Raw genomic sequence first — 16,476 nt, 5'->3', positions numbered from 1 at the left:
ATAGGAAATCCCTTGTTGAGTAGCTGTGGTCACAATTGTACTTTGGATGAAGCGTATGTATTTTATTATTTGAATGAAGTTTGAAATTGGGTTTGCTCCAACGGTTTGACAGCTTTGGGTTTGCTCCAAGGGTTGACAGCTTTGCAGTATTTGTGGCATTAAACAATTAAAATAATAACGAATGCTTTAGAAGTGTTGGTCCCCATGCTATGTATAGTGTGGTTTCAGCTTGAGTTCAAGCTATAGATGTTCAGTGCCACAGTTAAAGCTGACTTTTTCTTCAAAGGCACCAGCAGTTTTACAGTTTTGTTCTGAAGTTTAATTGTTTGCAGAGATGAATCAAATGTGCTTGAAAAATGCAATATGTTTCCTTGGTATTTTTTTTCCATGTGAGCAGGGGGACAAGAGGAGACTGAAGGGGAAACTGTTCTCTAGCTTCATCTGCATTGTCGGATGCATCCAGTTCACCACTGGATATCTTAGTAGCAACGTGAAACATTTCCGATGATCTACTTTTAAGCGCTCATGTTTTGTTTCCATTGGGAGAAATTTAGTTGGGAAGCAGCAGCAGTTTTTTGATGTGTTTTTTTCCATTGGACCCTAACAGCCCTGTTTTTATTAATCATGTACTGTCCCCCATACTGATTTTCAGCAGACCAAAATCTAAGAACAACACCACACACACAAAAGCCATATGACTATAGTTTCATTCAGCCAAGTCTGTGGTCTGTTAAATGACGGGCCGCAGAGTGATTGTTGTCTCCAAATAGAATTGGGACACAATGGGAAAGTCAGTTTTCATAAATAATGTTGTTCCTGGCTGGCACAGTCTCTCATAACGATCCTTCATAGAAAGAAACCAAAAAGTGGCACTTCCTGGTAATGCTTCAGTGACACAGCACGAAGTGAAAGATCTGGGCTATTAGCACAGTGCAGGAAAACCTGGCACCTGCTCTCTCTCAGCAAAGTTAAAAATACACCGAGGTAAATTAATCAGATAATGATTTCTTAATCATGGCATCAGTATGTATAACTTTGGAACACTTATACCCACCAATGATACTACCAATGAAGCCTTTTGTTTAGTAAGAATGTCAGATAGGAGCCTTCCTACACTGTAGTACAAAGGCTGATAGAGGATTAAACAATAGAATGGTCTAATGTGACAAAGGATCATGGTAGCCAAAGATGGGGAGATGCCCATTATGTCACAGTTGCACACCTTGTTTGGAAGGGGTGGGCGGGAGGAACTGTAGCCTTCCTTGCATAGAGAGAGAATCAGTTATTAAATTTGATGACAAGCGTGATCCTAGCCAGGTCTGAGAAATCCAGTTGGCCTCAGCTCCAGATGCTGAATGGAGGATATGGTGACGAAATAGGACTTAGCATTATCCACCCATAATTGGGGCTTCCAGTGCTTGCTTTTGCTTTGGTTTGGGGGGTTGGGTTTTGTTTTGTTTTTTTTTTTTTTGAGTTTTCTTTTTAGCAAATTATGACTTAGCTTACTTTTTTAGTCCTATAATAGTTAGTAGTTTTTTTCCCCCTTTAAATAATGGTTTCCCTCCATTTATATCACAAGTTGGCCCTCTTTCCAGTTCTGTGTATCAAGGGATGGCTCACAGCCACTCTGGGAGAATGTACTGGATCCACTGTTCTGCAAACCACTATCAGCACTGCAGAAATGGTAACGTTTGGGAATTGTTTGGTGAATGCATTTTAAAATATCTATTCCCAATTTTTTCCCTTGATGGATTTATTTTTAATGTCCCTCTGTTTTCCTGGTCATTAATCAGATTTGCCTGATGATCCTATGGTATATTCATAGTCCCTTTTTGCTTTTAAAAAAACTATCAGATAATCTTGTCTGACTTCTGGAGGATACAAGCTAAAGTTTCATCTAGTTACCCCTGTACTGAGCCTAATAGCGTGTGCCTATATTAATTAAATTATTCTCTTAAGTTTCAGAGTGTATCTATCCAAAGTGATTGTACTGCCCTATCACTATAGTATCTTAGCATTGCCCTGCCTCACAGGGGGGCTGCACAGCACTATTATCCCCATTTTATAGATGGGAAAATGAGGCACAGAGAGGCTAAGTGATTTGTCTAAGGTCATTGAAAACCAGTAGCAGATTTGGGACTTGAAGTGAGGACTCTGAAGTCCTCAGGTAGTGACACAACCAGTGAGCCATACTTCCTCTCTCTATGAGTAAACACAGATCCATAATTTGTTCTTGATTATCCTCTGTTGTGCTACGTTGCCATATGTTGAGACTCCTTTCTTTGGCCTTGGAAAGCAATGTCTGTTCTGATACGTTCATTTTTGTCTTGTTAGCATTTTCTGTTTTTCTGCTTAGTAATATCAACTGATATTCTAAGTGCAAGACTTATTTTCTGTGTGTATTGCGTAATCCTATTGGGCCAGATTGTGAACCCTGTATTCCCAATGCAAACAGTTACTTGCACAAGTAGTCGTATTTACTTTAAATCATGGGACTAAATATGTGTGTGTGTGTGTAACAGCTCACCAATGGGAGTAAAGAGTTCACAGTATGGTTCACTGCCATTTTAATATGCTAATAAAAAAATGTTAGGGCTGAGCCATTAACCCAAAGAAGGGGAATTCAATTACTTTACATTTCCTTTTAAAAACTCCTCATATTAGTTTTAGCTGGAAAACAACTATTTCCATATATCCATCACTGAGTTAACCAGGGGATAATTTAAGAATTGCATGTAACTTTCAGCAATTCCCAAGTATTCCGTGAAGAGTTATACACAAGAGCTGATGCAATGGGAAAATGAAAGAAATGTCCATGAACAGCTTGTCTGGGAAAGGAATATTCCATATGTGCCATTGAGAATCCCACTGTATTTTCCCACTGTATTTCAAAGTTCCCAGGACAGCGCAGAAATACTTAGGTTGATTTATCCCGGTAGTGTAGACAAAGCCTAAGTTATGCTACTCCAGCTATGTGAATAACGAAGCTGGAGTCGATGTAGCTTAGGTCAACTTATTTGTGGTGTCTTCACCATGCTGGGTCGATGGGAGATGCTTACCTTAATCTTCTCGTTCCAGTGGAGTCAACCAGAGAGCACTCTGCGGTCGATTTAGCAGGTCTTAACTACACCCGCTAAATCGATCCCCGCTAAATCGATTGCAGCAGCGTCGATTCCCCGGTAAGTGTAGACGTGGCCTTAGCCTGCAAATGTAGTGCAGTCTGTGGTATGTACTTCACTCCTAATAGCAAATCAACATATATTGAATAGAGCTCAAATGCTCACGTGTGCATTTTGAATCGTATATTCAAAATCTGAGCTATGACTAGTTAATTACAGAAGTTATGCCAAAGGGCAGCAGCAGTCCACCAACAGGAGGGGTTGCAGATCTGGTGAATTGCTATCAATGTACGCTAGTCCTGACCATTAGTGCGCTGACTCTCAGACAGTCCCTTCTTCCCTATCACCCACATAAATCTCTTTGGTTTTCTGACACCCTGCATCAGATGAAGACAGAAGGTCAAAAACATGAGGGATGATTGTGGAAAACAAAGCCTGAAACTGACAGAATGAAAGAGTTTCTCCAACCCTCTTCTGAGGCTGTATTACAAACCAAGAGAACCTACCTATCAGCTACCATTAAAGCTGTCAAATCCTGCCCTAAGGAGCTATCCAGGGTGTTAAACTGTTTCATCAGTTCTGAGTGCCTACAGAAGCCAGAATGAAGTCCTGCAGACTATCCTCCTACCTCACTGAATACATCACACAAGTTCAGGAAAGCTTCTCATCTCATCTGCTGTGCAATCTCCTTTGGGTGAAGGTACACATACCAATAATTGGTCAAATCAACCCATAGTTAAGGAGACTTCTTGATTCCTTGCTGACACTAAACTCTTGCATAGTAGCATATGCAAGTAATGGTGTCTTCTAGGCACCTCAAAATGGTAGAAAACATCTGCCAGGATGGGATGGAGACCTGGCCTCAGTTAGACTCACTGTAGTCATCTCCCATCTGGACTACAGGAATGCAGTATAGGGATGAAGCTCATCAGCCCTTAAGAAACGTCAACTAGTATAGAATGCCGTTGCACTTCTCCTCAGCAACCTGGACTACCGTGAGCACATCAGACCTCTCCTCCGCTGTCTACAGTGCTTTGCCATAGAGTAGCAAGGCAAATTCAAGGTCTCAGTCCTTATCTTTAAGGCACTCAAGGGCCAGGGCCCAGCATATCTAAAAGATCACGTCCAGTATGAATTGATTGATAACTGCACTCCTCAAGCACAATGGACCATTCTACCATAAGCGTAAAGATCATCCCCACAGGAAATGGAACTTATTCTCAGGGATCAGTCCAAGATTGTGTAATGAACTCCAACTGGAACTATGGGCCATCACAAACCTCACCACCTTCTGCTCTACCTGCAAGGCACACTTCTGCAAATGCCTTCTCTAAAACTCAGCAATATTCTGCCAAAACAAAACACTAATCTATACACACCGTTTTCTCCTGGAGCGGGGATGAAAGAGAAGGAACCACACATGACAGATGTTAGTCACATCCCTTAATGCATGATGGAAGATGTCCAGGTACTATAGTGACACGAGTGATATAAGAGCCTAAACAAAAAAGAATAAAATAAGGAACAGAAAAAACACTATATGATGTAATCGGTCCACACAGGATGATCTTCAGATATAGAGAATTTGCATTGAACTGTTGATGGGTGAGCTGGCAGGGAAAAACTCATGAAGAAATTTGCATATAATTTCAAACAATAAATGTGAGAATACTGCAATCTGCTCACTAGCACTTAGCAAACAGACAATGAAGATATAATTTATTAAATGTTATTCACTCAGCTTTAATGCTCACGATAGGTTCCCGATTCAAAGGCATTACAGTGGAAAAGTGGAGACATCTAAAACTACTGTGGACATTTGGGCTTTCCCACATTTTTTTTTTGAAAGGTTCAGCCATTTCCAAGCATGAGAATAAAGAAAAATAAGGCTTTGCTATGTTAAAAATAATAATAAAATTCTTACAGTTGCTTCACTGAATGTGTGTCTTGTGTCTGTGTGTGGGAATTGCCTGTACTGGCAGATGAGGCAGGATTAGATACTCTATAGTTAAGTACTAGGGCTGTCAAGCGATTAAAAAAATTAACTGCAATTAATCGCACTGTTAAACAATAATAGAATACTATTTATTCAAATATTTTTGGATGTTTTCTACATTTTACAACACAGAATACAAAGTGTACAGTGCTCACTTTATATTTATTTTTGATTACAAGTATTTGTACTGTAAAAAAACAAAAGAAATAGTATTTAGCAATTCACCTCCTACAAGTACTCTAGTGCAATCTCTTTATCATGAAAGTTGAACTTACAAATGTAGAATTATGGGCAGCATTATCTCCTGTAAATGTAAACAAACTGGTTTGTCTTGGCGATTCGCTGAACAAGAAGTAGGACTGAGTGGACTTGTAGGCTCTGAAATTTTACAATGTTTTGTTTTTGAGTGCAGTTATGTAACAAAAAAAATCTACATTTGTAAGTTCCACTTTCACGATAGAGATTGCACTACAGTACTTGTATGAGGTGAATTGAACTGAACTTAATGGGAATTTAATGGGACTATGCTTGTGCTCAAAGTTAAGCTGATATGTAAATGTAAGATCTATGAAATTGCAGAACTATTAACTATGGTTTGTAAACTGGTTTGTATATTGGTGGTAATAATGGCATTGCTTGTTCCTGAGGGCTTGTCTACGCTTACCGAGGGGAGGGCTTAGGTAATCCACCTCCCTGAAAGGCGGTAGGTATGTTGACAGAAGAAGCCCTCCTAACAACATAGCACTATCTACACTGGGGCTTAGGTCGGTATAACTGCGTAGCAACATAATTATACCGATGTAAATTTGTAGTGTTGAGCAGGGCTTAGATGAGAAACTCTTGTATCAGACTCTCAGTGGCTTAGGAAGAGGTAACAAAGTCCAGAGTGGTTTATTATCTCAGTGTCATGGGAAAGATTCTGCAGTTAATGAGCTCTGGGTAGAGCCCCAGCTCTCTGGGTAGAGATCCAGGTTTCTTTGCACTCACTTGAACAGAAGCAGCATACAAATTCAGAGTATGCAGATGTTTTTTGAGATATCTAAAATGATACAAGTTGGGCAGGGGGGATGTTGTGATGGTGTTTAAGGCAGCCAGGCCCTGCTTTAAGGGCATTGGTGGGCAGGACACCCCACCTCCCACGTGTCTGGCCATGACTTGGGGGTCAGGGCAGGAGTGGCAGCAGGGTTTTTGGCGCCCTAGGCGGGGGTCCTTCCGCGCTCCTGGTCTTCGGGGCACTTCGGCGGCGGGTCCCGGAGCCAGTGAAGGACCCGCCGCAGAATTGCCGCCTTAGACCTGGAGCGCAGAAGGACCCCCTACCGCCGAATTGCCGCCAAGGGCAGCAAAATACCGCCCCCCCAAATCCTGGTGCCCTAGGCAACCGCCTAAGTCGGCTAAATGGAAGCGCCGGCCCTGGGTTGAGGAGAGGGTTAGGGTGGGGGAGAGGTGTTGGGGCAAAATGCCCCCCGCATTAGCCTGAGGGAGCGTGGTGGGGGGGTTACCTAGGCAGGGTATCCCCCAATAGCTTGGAGGGTGGGGGTGCATGAGGCAGAGAAGTTACGGGGGGGGGGGCATCCTGCCCACATGACAGCCTGCTGAGGGGGTAGGGGAGTTGTCTGGGCAGGATCCCCCCCCAGCCTGGGGGAGGGGGCTGAAGGGGCAGCCAGGGCGGGGCAGACACGGTAGCTTGATGGGGGCTGTCAGGCCCGGGTGCCCCCAGCCCCTTGGGGGGGGGGGGGGATTGTGTGGGCAGAGCCGCAGCGGCCGGGAGCTCGGGCCCTGCCGCAGCCGCCCGGCCCCGCCCCGGGGGCGGCGAGCGGCAAGCGGGGCCCGGCCCCTCGGCTGGCGCCGGGCGGTGGCTGCGCGCTGCGGCCGGGCACTCGCGGGCAGGCGGGGCGGTGAGTGCAGCCGCGGGGGGCGGAGGAGGGACCCGCGCCGGGGTCACACGGGGAGCTGCCCCCTTCCCGGCTGGGCGCAAAGCCCGCGGCATCCTCCCTGCGCCGGGGGGCCGGAGCCCGGGCGCGGTCTCCCCGGGCTGAGCGCGGCCGGGCGGGCGGGCCCGCGGTACCCACGGCAGGTGTTCTTGGGCGGAGCCCCCGGGCGCTTAAACGCCACGGGGAGTCTAGTGGGGGGGCCCTAAGAAGTCGTGTGTGTGTGTGTGTGGGGCGGGGGGTGTGTGTGGTGGAAGGGCCCTAAGAAGTTGGGGGGGGGAGAGGGGTGTGTGTGTGTGTGTGAGTGAGGAGGGCGGGGGATGTGTGATAGAAGGGCCCTAAGAAGTCGTGGGGGGGGGAGGTGTGTGTGTGTGTGTGTGTGTTGGGGGAGGGGGAGGGGATGTGTGGTGGAAGGGCTCTAAGAAGTCGGGTGTGTGTCTGTGTTATACAGATTACATATCATTGGCAATGCCGTGATCAGTTTGGCTCGCATATCCCCTGTGATCTATTGGTGTATAGCTACTGTCTGATGTAGGCATGGCCGGTGGATAGCTATGTGTATTTGTAATGTCTAGAAATAAAGAGGTAGTAATAACCCCATCCTCTCTGCTGTCTATCCTGATGGTCAACAAGGCTCCATTTGCTTGTGCTAGTTGTGTGTAATACTTTGATGCTTTTTTGTAGAGCCTTGCGTCTGAGGACGTCCCTGTGTTCTCCAAACGCGCCCCATGAGGTAGGTGAATATCATTACCCCCCCATTTTACAGATGGGGAAATGGAGGCACAGAGGCTGGAATGGGTTGTCAGATTCAAATTATGGGCCTTTAGTTGCTTAGATTCAAATTATGGGCCTTTAGTCACTTATAAAACAGAGCTAGCAGGTAGGATGCCACGTATCCATTGGAGAGGAGATTTGATTGCCTTTTCTGTATACGTGTTGGTTTAACGTTTTATTGTCCAAAGAGTGAATCCCAGACCTGCAAAGCAAGTGGCAGGCTAATATGCTGGACATTGGAACATTAGGGATGTTTCTGATTTATATTTATTCACTCTTGAAACTCCCCCCACCCCAGTCCACTATCTATTGTAATGCATCCATGCTATCCTGTATTGACGGATGATATAGGAAAAGATGGGTGAGACGCCTAACTGTATGCAAGCAAGTGAAACCTTTCATTTAATCAGAGCATTAGCTACTATATATGTTGTTACAGTCTCCCCTAATTGTACAGTAAACACTATGAAATGTAGTTTATGCATGTATTTTAGTTCTGATAGGTTTGCGTGAATGTAGAAGAGAGAGTGTGGAGAAAAAGGGAATCAAGGGAGGGAAATGAAAAATGGAGAGGACCAAGATAGGGCATTTTCCACAAGTTCACAGGCAAAGAAACAAAGATTGTGTCAGAGAGAGAACTTGCGGTTAGGAATCTGCTAGAAGTCTCTAGGCCGGGAGAGCATTTGTCCGGATCAGAGAGGAATAGGAAAGTCTCCGACCACTGAGAAAAGAAAGAGCCATTGTGTAAACCATTCTCTTAATGCAACTTGGTGGATTATATTTTCAACTGATGTTATCCTGCAATTCAATTGTCATTTCTATCTTGTAGATAAATGTATTGTGTTCCACCAACACTGAGGTCCGGCTGGCATTCATGAGAGAGAGAGAGAGATGCAGTTCTGAGGAAGAATTTAGTTCCTTTTGTAAAATTCTTAAATCGAGCACTTAGCTTAAAATGTTTGAGAAGGTGGCAGACAGGATGAGGGCATTTCCCTTTTTTATGGTCATCATGTCTGGTGCCTTCCTACAACTGGATGACCATGAACTATTTATCTCTTCATCCCTACATATAGTGTCATCTTTCTGGACCAGGGTTTTATTTTTCATTTAGCGCTGGCTTGGTTGTTGCTTTTCAACCACGCTTCCAAATGAGGCTAGTTTGGCACATTACCTTCACTTTCAACCTAAACAAACAAACAAGCTAAATTGTGAATGACTATTCTACAGTCTAGCGTTTATTTGTTTTTTCAAGTAAAGTCAGTGCAGTTGATGTTGAAAGGCCATTTGGTGCAGAAAAATAATCTCTTAGTCCCCTCAGCTTCTCTTTTTAGTACTGTCCTTGTGCTGCATTGATATAAGCGTCCGCATCCCACATGTGAAAATAACTTAGGAAGACAGTAATTTTCTGGGCACTGCTTTGACTGAAACACCCCCGGGGCCAGGTAGAGTTGCTTCAAACCACTTCCTTTATCTGTGTTTGCAAGGAAGTCTGGTATATTCTCAGCTGTCTGAAATGCAGTTTTATTTTATGCACTTTTGTAGTCCTCCATGAGGACACTTTACAAGAGGTCATATTAAGGATTAATTTAATGCTTTTGAAGTTATTTTTGTCCCTTAACTAGAACTGGGTAATTTGGTTAATTACCCACTAAATGCTTGGAAGTATTTTTACTATAATTGGTCTTAAATGACTATTTGGTTAAATGGGAACTGCCTAACTTATAGGCTACATTTTTATTGACCTTAAAAGAGAGTAAAGTCTCTGATAAAAGAGGGCATGCGGATTTAGTCCCCAGGTCTGCAAACCCACAGGGAGTAAATCAGCAGAGCTGCTTGGTGGCAAAAGTGTTTGCAGAATCTGATGGCTTCTGTAATGTTTGAAATTCAAGAGCAGAATTTAAACAACAGTGAAAATAAATACAACTAGCAATGCCTGTTGTCACAACATTGTTTTTCATTCCGTTTAAAGTAGCTGACTTGAAAATCTCTAGAGAAATTATATCTGCACATTTCACCATCAGATCTAATTATTAACATAGGTTGGCCTTTAAAGAACTTTTGGTTTGTTTTTCTGTTAACAAAGGGGAAAAAATAGTGGAGTTTAAAATATAAGGTGGATTTGTTTTTTTTAAATGTGATGCAACATATTCTAAATGGAATCCATCCGGGAGATTAGCTTTTCTGTGAACCTGCAAAAATAATCCAAATGCTGCAACTGAATCTGTGTGGATGGACCATTACAGCCTCATGTTGAAGTCAGTGGGGTACTGCACAAATGCAAGAGTCAGCCTAGATGGATTTGAATTCAGCATCAGGGCCTAGATAAGCCGGGAGTAGTCTTGTTCCCCCACCCTACCCCCCCATACAAACTTGATATATGCATCTGGCTACAAATAGGTTGTTTTACTTTATGTTTTTGGTGCCACAAACTAAAATAAATCATGTCAGCTTCAGTTTAATTGAGCCTGTCCTCTTGGACAGATGATTTATGTACTCTCAAAAGCAAGTTTTCATAGTTTAGCAGCATAGTTTAGTGAGTACTGTAACCTTAAACTACCTGGTGTCTAAAAGGACAGAGTAAATGGACATTGCTACATGCACTTTGAATGTACGGCAAAAAAAAAATATTTACCAGTCCTAACTATAGAATATCAATAGATAATTATTTTATTTTTATTATAACTCTATCAACATTCGCATTCTGGCACCGAATTTGAGCAATGTCTATAACTGTTTACAACCCTTTTAGTGGCAGAGCATCCCAATGCTGTGGGCTCTATTCATTTCAGATAAGGTACTTGCCCAATGTTGTTCCCTTTCCTTTGGAAACAGAGTGCAAAGTTTACTGGAAATTGTACATTTTTCATCCATCTGTTGTTTTGAGTTGCCACGTTCTTACGTTGTCGTATCCCTCTCCCCTTTTCCTCCTGGAGGATAGACATATGTTTACAAGTTAGTAGCTAGAAGGGTGCTAAACCATGATACATGCTTCACCCTCCTCTTAAGGATACTGTGTCATCTCTTTATGCTGTCAGCCACCGTTGGCTTAAGGAGAAAGGCAGTGAAGGTGGTAATGCTAATCATCTAGAGAGGCTTATGTCTTTAAAGTGGTATGCAAACATAAACCAATTCTCATAACATCTCTGTTATGGAGGTAACTACTGTTCTGTTTCACAACTGAGGAAATGGAGACACATAGAGGTTAAGTGAATTGCCCAAAGCCTGACAGCAAGTCAGTGGCAGAACTGGGACTAAAAATCCAAGATTGATCTCCAATCTTGTGTGTAGTCCACTAGATCAGATACCTCTCTGAAGCTGTTTGTTTGAAGAATGTGTTCAAATCTGTTTCTCCAAAGGACAGTGCACAGCACTCTTTTATACCCCATGGAGCCAGCCTAACCAGGGGTCAAATTAAGGAAATGAGAATTGGTAATCTTCCAGAAATTCACACATGAGATTGTACAATTTTTATAATTTGATGCTTTTCTCTTCTTCCTTGCATGCTGTGATCATAGTGAAGTAGTTAACAAAGCTCCTTTTATATTATCATTAGGTTTCAGTGTTACTGCACTATTGGGATGAATGGGGGTAGTTGACACCACCTGGAAGTATTGCTTCAGACTGTCTGCAAACACAGGCACACAGCTCATTGCATTATTTTATCCTTGGGCTTAAAGGTTTTTTCCATTAAGGCTAGATAGAGGGTTATTTATTACTTTAATATGAAAACTTACTTGCTGGAATAGAAGATTGTATTCCCAAAAAGACATATCAGAATGCCAAGCTTCCATAAGGCAGCCCAGTGCGACATCTGTCTTGTAATTGAAAAATGTGTCTAGGGTGTGTATCTGTGCAAACTTCTTAACGTAATGTGGGATTGGGCTTACACAATGGAAAACAGTTTATCAGTGGTATAGAACAATATAATTGGCTGGCACATAGTTTCTCTTTTTTCCATTAAAAAAAAAAGTGAATAGGTACAACTAATAGTTGTCACTTCAAATGCTTTTTTTTTGGTTTGTTTTTTTTAAACAGGCTACTCTTGAAAAATGGCCGCAGAAACTGCAGGGGAGGCAGGGGTGTGGAGACAAACCAAAGCTCTTTTATTCAAGAACTACCTTGTTAAATGCAGGACTAAGAAGAGTAGTGTGCAGGTAGGTTACGTGATCATTTACTGGTCTCTGTGTCTGTGTCTTATGATTGAAAAATTAGCTGACTTAGAAACAAAACTAAGCTTTGTTAAATTGTCTCTGAATATTGAAGGAATAACTGATTAGTGTGAGCTCAGGTCTGAAATATATTAGCTCCTTCAGTCATCCTTGTGATCCTTTGGCAAGAAATACTTTATAGAAATAGGTTCCAGAGTAGCAGCCGTGTTAGTCTGTATCCGCAAAAAGAACAGGAGTACTTGTGGCACCTTAGAGACTAACAAATTTATTAGAGCATAAACTTTCGTGGACTACAGCCCACTTCTTCGGATGCATCTTGTTAGTCTCTAAGGTGCCACAAGTACTCCTGTTCTTTTTATAGAAATAGTCTTGCTGTGTATGAATGTGGTAATTTCAGTTTCTCTATTCACTTTCTAGAGAGTATAACTGACCAATTGGGGTAAAATAACATTACTTATTTTAGGGCAGAATTACATGTAGTAAAATAGTACTGATAAAGTACAAGATTAAGTTTAGAATGTCTTGTTACTGATAAGAGCAATTAGGTAATAGAACTGCCTGTTGGGGTTCCTGGTAAGAACCGTTCAAGCAAATGTTTACAAATGGTTTAAATGATAATTAAGAATATAGTGTTGTTGAGAATAACATAATAATACTTCAGAATGCTATCTCATCATTCATCCTTGAATGTCAAAGCATGTTATAAAACATTAATGAAGCCTTACAATACCCATTTTGCTGATGGGGAAATATTTGCAGGCAGACTAAGTGGTTCACCCAGTGTCAGGTTGCAGGAGAGTGGCAGAACTAGAAAGAGCATTCATAGCTATAACCCTCCATTTCAGCATATGAACTATATAAATACACATAACTCTGGAAGTCAGGACTGAAAGGTACCATTGTGTAATCATGACACGAGCCCAAAATGTCACCACAGAACAATAAATCAATAAATACAATGATTAAAATATTGTATTGGAAGTATTTGTGATGATGTCATTTCTAACATTTACCTATTATAAAATTTTGCTTAACAGCTCTATTGTGTGACGCACCTGGGTTTTTAGGGGGATCCACAAGGGTCAACAAGAAAACATTTAACTTACTTGTTTGGCAAGACAAGGCTTGGCTTGACTTGCTTAACTGTTCCATGACTGGAAATATATACAAGTTCTTTTTCATTTTCAGATAATGCAAATGTTAAGTTTATACCAAAAGCCAAATCATGTTCTAGATAAGAGACCAGACACCAAAACATCTGAAGCCAAATTTTGCCATCAGCTTCATCCATATAACTTCGCCAATTTCAGTGTAACTGAGCACAGAGATTGCTCTTTGGTTTATAACTTCTTAGGAGTTGGAATGGAGCACTTGCATCCTAAGACAGCTTCCCAAGTTATCACTGTTAGCAAAATCCTGTGGCTACGATACAGCAACAGCCAAGATTGAAATGATTATTTATGTAGTTCGATAAATGTACAGGAAGCTTTACAATCAAATAATTTGAAAAGGACACAGTCACTTCTTGAAGCGTTTATAATTTAAGTAAAGGAGAGATTTTAATTGTTGTCTTGTTTTTTGTTGTTGTTGTTTCAACAGGAAGTCCTTTTTCCACTATTTTTTTTATTTTGGCTTATATTAATGAGCATGATGCATCCAAATAGGAAGTTTGGTGAGGTGCCCAACACTGATCTTGGTACTTTAGATCGCTCCATGCTCTTGGACTTCATTCTTGGATACACACCAGTGACAAACATGACAAGAAAAATCATGCAGAAAGTGTCTTTTGAATACTTTGCAGATGGTATTGTATTTATTTTATTCTTCCACATCTCATGTTCTTTTTTGTGTTTAGATGGAAAATACGATATTATTGCTTGAATGGCTGATCAAACTTGTCCTCTTCAGGTAGATTAGACAGTATTTCTCCCTTCTACTGCTGAGATCTTGAAGGGGCTGTGATGCCATCATTGTCTGCTTCAGCTGATGAGCATTGTGTGATGCCAGTCATGTGCTCAATCTTGCAGCCCTTATTCATAGTAGTACCCTTTCCTCACATCAGTGATCCCACTGAAGTCCAGGATGACTCATCTGAGTGAGGGTTTCAGGATTGGACTTAGTGCGAGGTAGTATCATCAGACTAAAAAGATTCTAACAGATTTACTGAGAGCAGTTGTATGGTAAATTAAGGAAGATATTAGTTTATTTTAACTAGGGCTTTCAGGTTTAGAGCCTTTGAGTATTACAAAACAAGTTGTTTTTAATGAATGTTTCATTTAGCAGCATGTCAATATCTGGTTTTGAAACTGATTAAAAAAACACAGTTAAGTTGTGCCTCCTCTATAGAGCTGGCACAGCTGTGTCGCTGAAACTGATTCTACCCCCAAAACCTCATATGAATTTGTAGCTTAGATGGTACATGACTGCCAAGAGGAAAAGAATCACAGGTACCACGACCTGAAACTTTCATTTCTTTTTCTGGGTATCCTGATCTGCTGGTTTCAAGTTCTTTCTGATGAATTTCACATTTGGGAGTGATGCGTGGCTTCTGATCGCAACAATAAATGTTTTTGAGTCCCTGCAAAATTTCACTTTTCATTTTTAAAATGTATTTTCCTTTAAAAACTCATACCAGACTTGTCAAGTGATGAGACTTAAATCTGTGCTCCATTGAAGTAAATGGGAAAAATACTCATAAATTTCAATGGGACCAAAATTTGGCCCTGAATACTGAAAACAAGTTTCCCTATTTAGAAATGACACAATCTTTGCTTAAAATACATAGTCCACTTTTGATTGTTCTTCTCACAGAAGCATTCTGATATAATTCTAATTTTTAATATTTTGCAGATGTAATTACAGAAGAATTTTTCAGTGAAAAAGAATTGCAAGAGGCTAGTACTGTTAACCCCTCAAAGTTTGTTGGTGTCGTTTTCAAAGATTCCATGTCCTACCAGCTTAGATTCTTTCCTGGTGCGGTCACAGTGTCTTCTATCAATGTAGAATCAAGAGGTAAATATACATGCTACTTTTAAGGCATTGAACTTGAAAATTTGACTTACTTTTATTATGTCATCACATGTGATGCTAAGTGCAGACTTTGCTACCTCACGTGTTATCATGAGAAAGCCAAAGAGCATTAACAGTGGTGGCATTAGCATCAGTACAATATGAAAGGGGGGGGGGGGAGCTGGTTTTTCACTCTTTGGGGTATTTTGATGCACAGGAGATGTGCTGGACTGCGTTATTGATAGGGAAACTCCCACAAAAAGCTAGGAGTCATCTTCCTGTATTGGGAATGGTTGCAGGGATAGTTAAGGCACAAATGAATATCTGCGTTAGGTGATCATCTTTATGTATCAGTAATAATTTGGTGGTATTTATAGAGTGACTTAATGTTACCTGGTTCTTCACAAGCATGTAAAAAACAAGCGGTGAAAACGTAAGGCGGTGGGAGCTTTTTAGCACCAGGATTTCAGCCTAGGTCTCTGCTTTGAGAAGCTCTGAAAAGTACAAAACTGCTTAAAACATGAGAAGCTCTAGAGAGAGCCCCAGCATCTTCACAAACTCCTCCACCACAAGAGGGTGTGTTCTTACAGATAACCTTGTTTTCCTTTTACCTTTCTTTAAGAACACTGGAAAAATGTTCTTCAAAGAGTAAAGTGTAGACAATCCAAACTTAAAAATCTTCTAGTGGTGAAAAGTTGTGTGTGAAATACACATTTTGTCTTAAAGTTGTATTTTAATTCTAGGAATGATTACCTGTGAAGTTAATAATTTTCCATTAAAGTGTTACGGTAGAATTTACAGTTTGGTCTTGTTCTCACCAATTTGTTTCCTTAGCTTTTTCAGTCCACGTGCAAATCTCTTTTGGAATCCTTTTTGGACTCTCCTAACTGCAAAACAGTTTGGTTTTCATTACAGTAACTTTGCAGGCTTCTGTCCATAATATAGAGTAGTGGTTCTCAATCTTCACCCCACAAAGTGGCTGAAAAATTATCCTGTGATTCGTTGTATCCTATTATCCTTGTAATAGTAGCCATCGGTTTGTGAAGTTGCCATTGGCTTTATGGTATATCTATCAAGTTTTATGTCTGCTTTAGAGAAAAATGTCTTTTATTATAGGGTGACCAGATAACAACTGTGAAAAAACGGGACAGGGGGTGGGATGTAATAGGCACCTATATATGAAAAAGTCCCCAAAAATGGGACTGTCCCTATAAAAACGGGACATCTGATCACCCTAATTATAATGCTTTAAATGAGATTTTGTTGGTTACATTTTTAACTCCAAAGAAGTTGTTTTCCCCCCATTTCCACCATTAATAAAGGGTTCCCTTTAGATATAGTATCTAAAGGGAGAGGGATAACTCAGTGGTTTGAGCATTGGCCTGCTAAACCCCGGGTTGTGAGTTCAATCCTTGAGGGGGCCACTAAGGGTTTTGGGGATTTAGTTGGGGATTGGTCTTGCTTTGAGCAGGGGGTTGGAC

General features: G+C 41.3%; 1 protein-coding gene across 1 annotated transcript in view; it reads left to right on the top strand.

Annotated features, from left to right (window-relative positions):
* The first annotated feature begins 7,580 nt into the window (after positions 1-7,580).
* The window catches only part of ABCA5 (ATP binding cassette subfamily A member 5), a 54,956-nt gene continuing 46,060 nt past the window's right edge, over positions 7,581-16,476 (top strand). Inside the window, exons 1-4 of the mRNA XM_034789868.1 lie at positions 7,581-7,776; positions 11,853-11,971; positions 13,586-13,790; positions 14,837-14,998. Of these exons, the coding sequence (XP_034645759.1) occupies positions 11,867-11,971; positions 13,586-13,790; positions 14,837-14,998 (472 nt within the window). The 5' untranslated portion in view covers positions 7,581-7,776; positions 11,853-11,866. The remainder of the gene's footprint in view (positions 7,777-11,852; positions 11,972-13,585; positions 13,791-14,836; positions 14,999-16,476) is intronic.

This window comes from Trachemys scripta, chromosome 14 (genome assembly GCF_013100865.1).
Source record: "Trachemys scripta elegans isolate TJP31775 chromosome 14, CAS_Tse_1.0, whole genome shotgun sequence".
NCBI lineage: Eukaryota > Metazoa > Chordata > Testudines > Emydidae > Trachemys > Trachemys scripta.
This window is presented reverse-complemented; position numbering and strand designations above follow the sequence as displayed.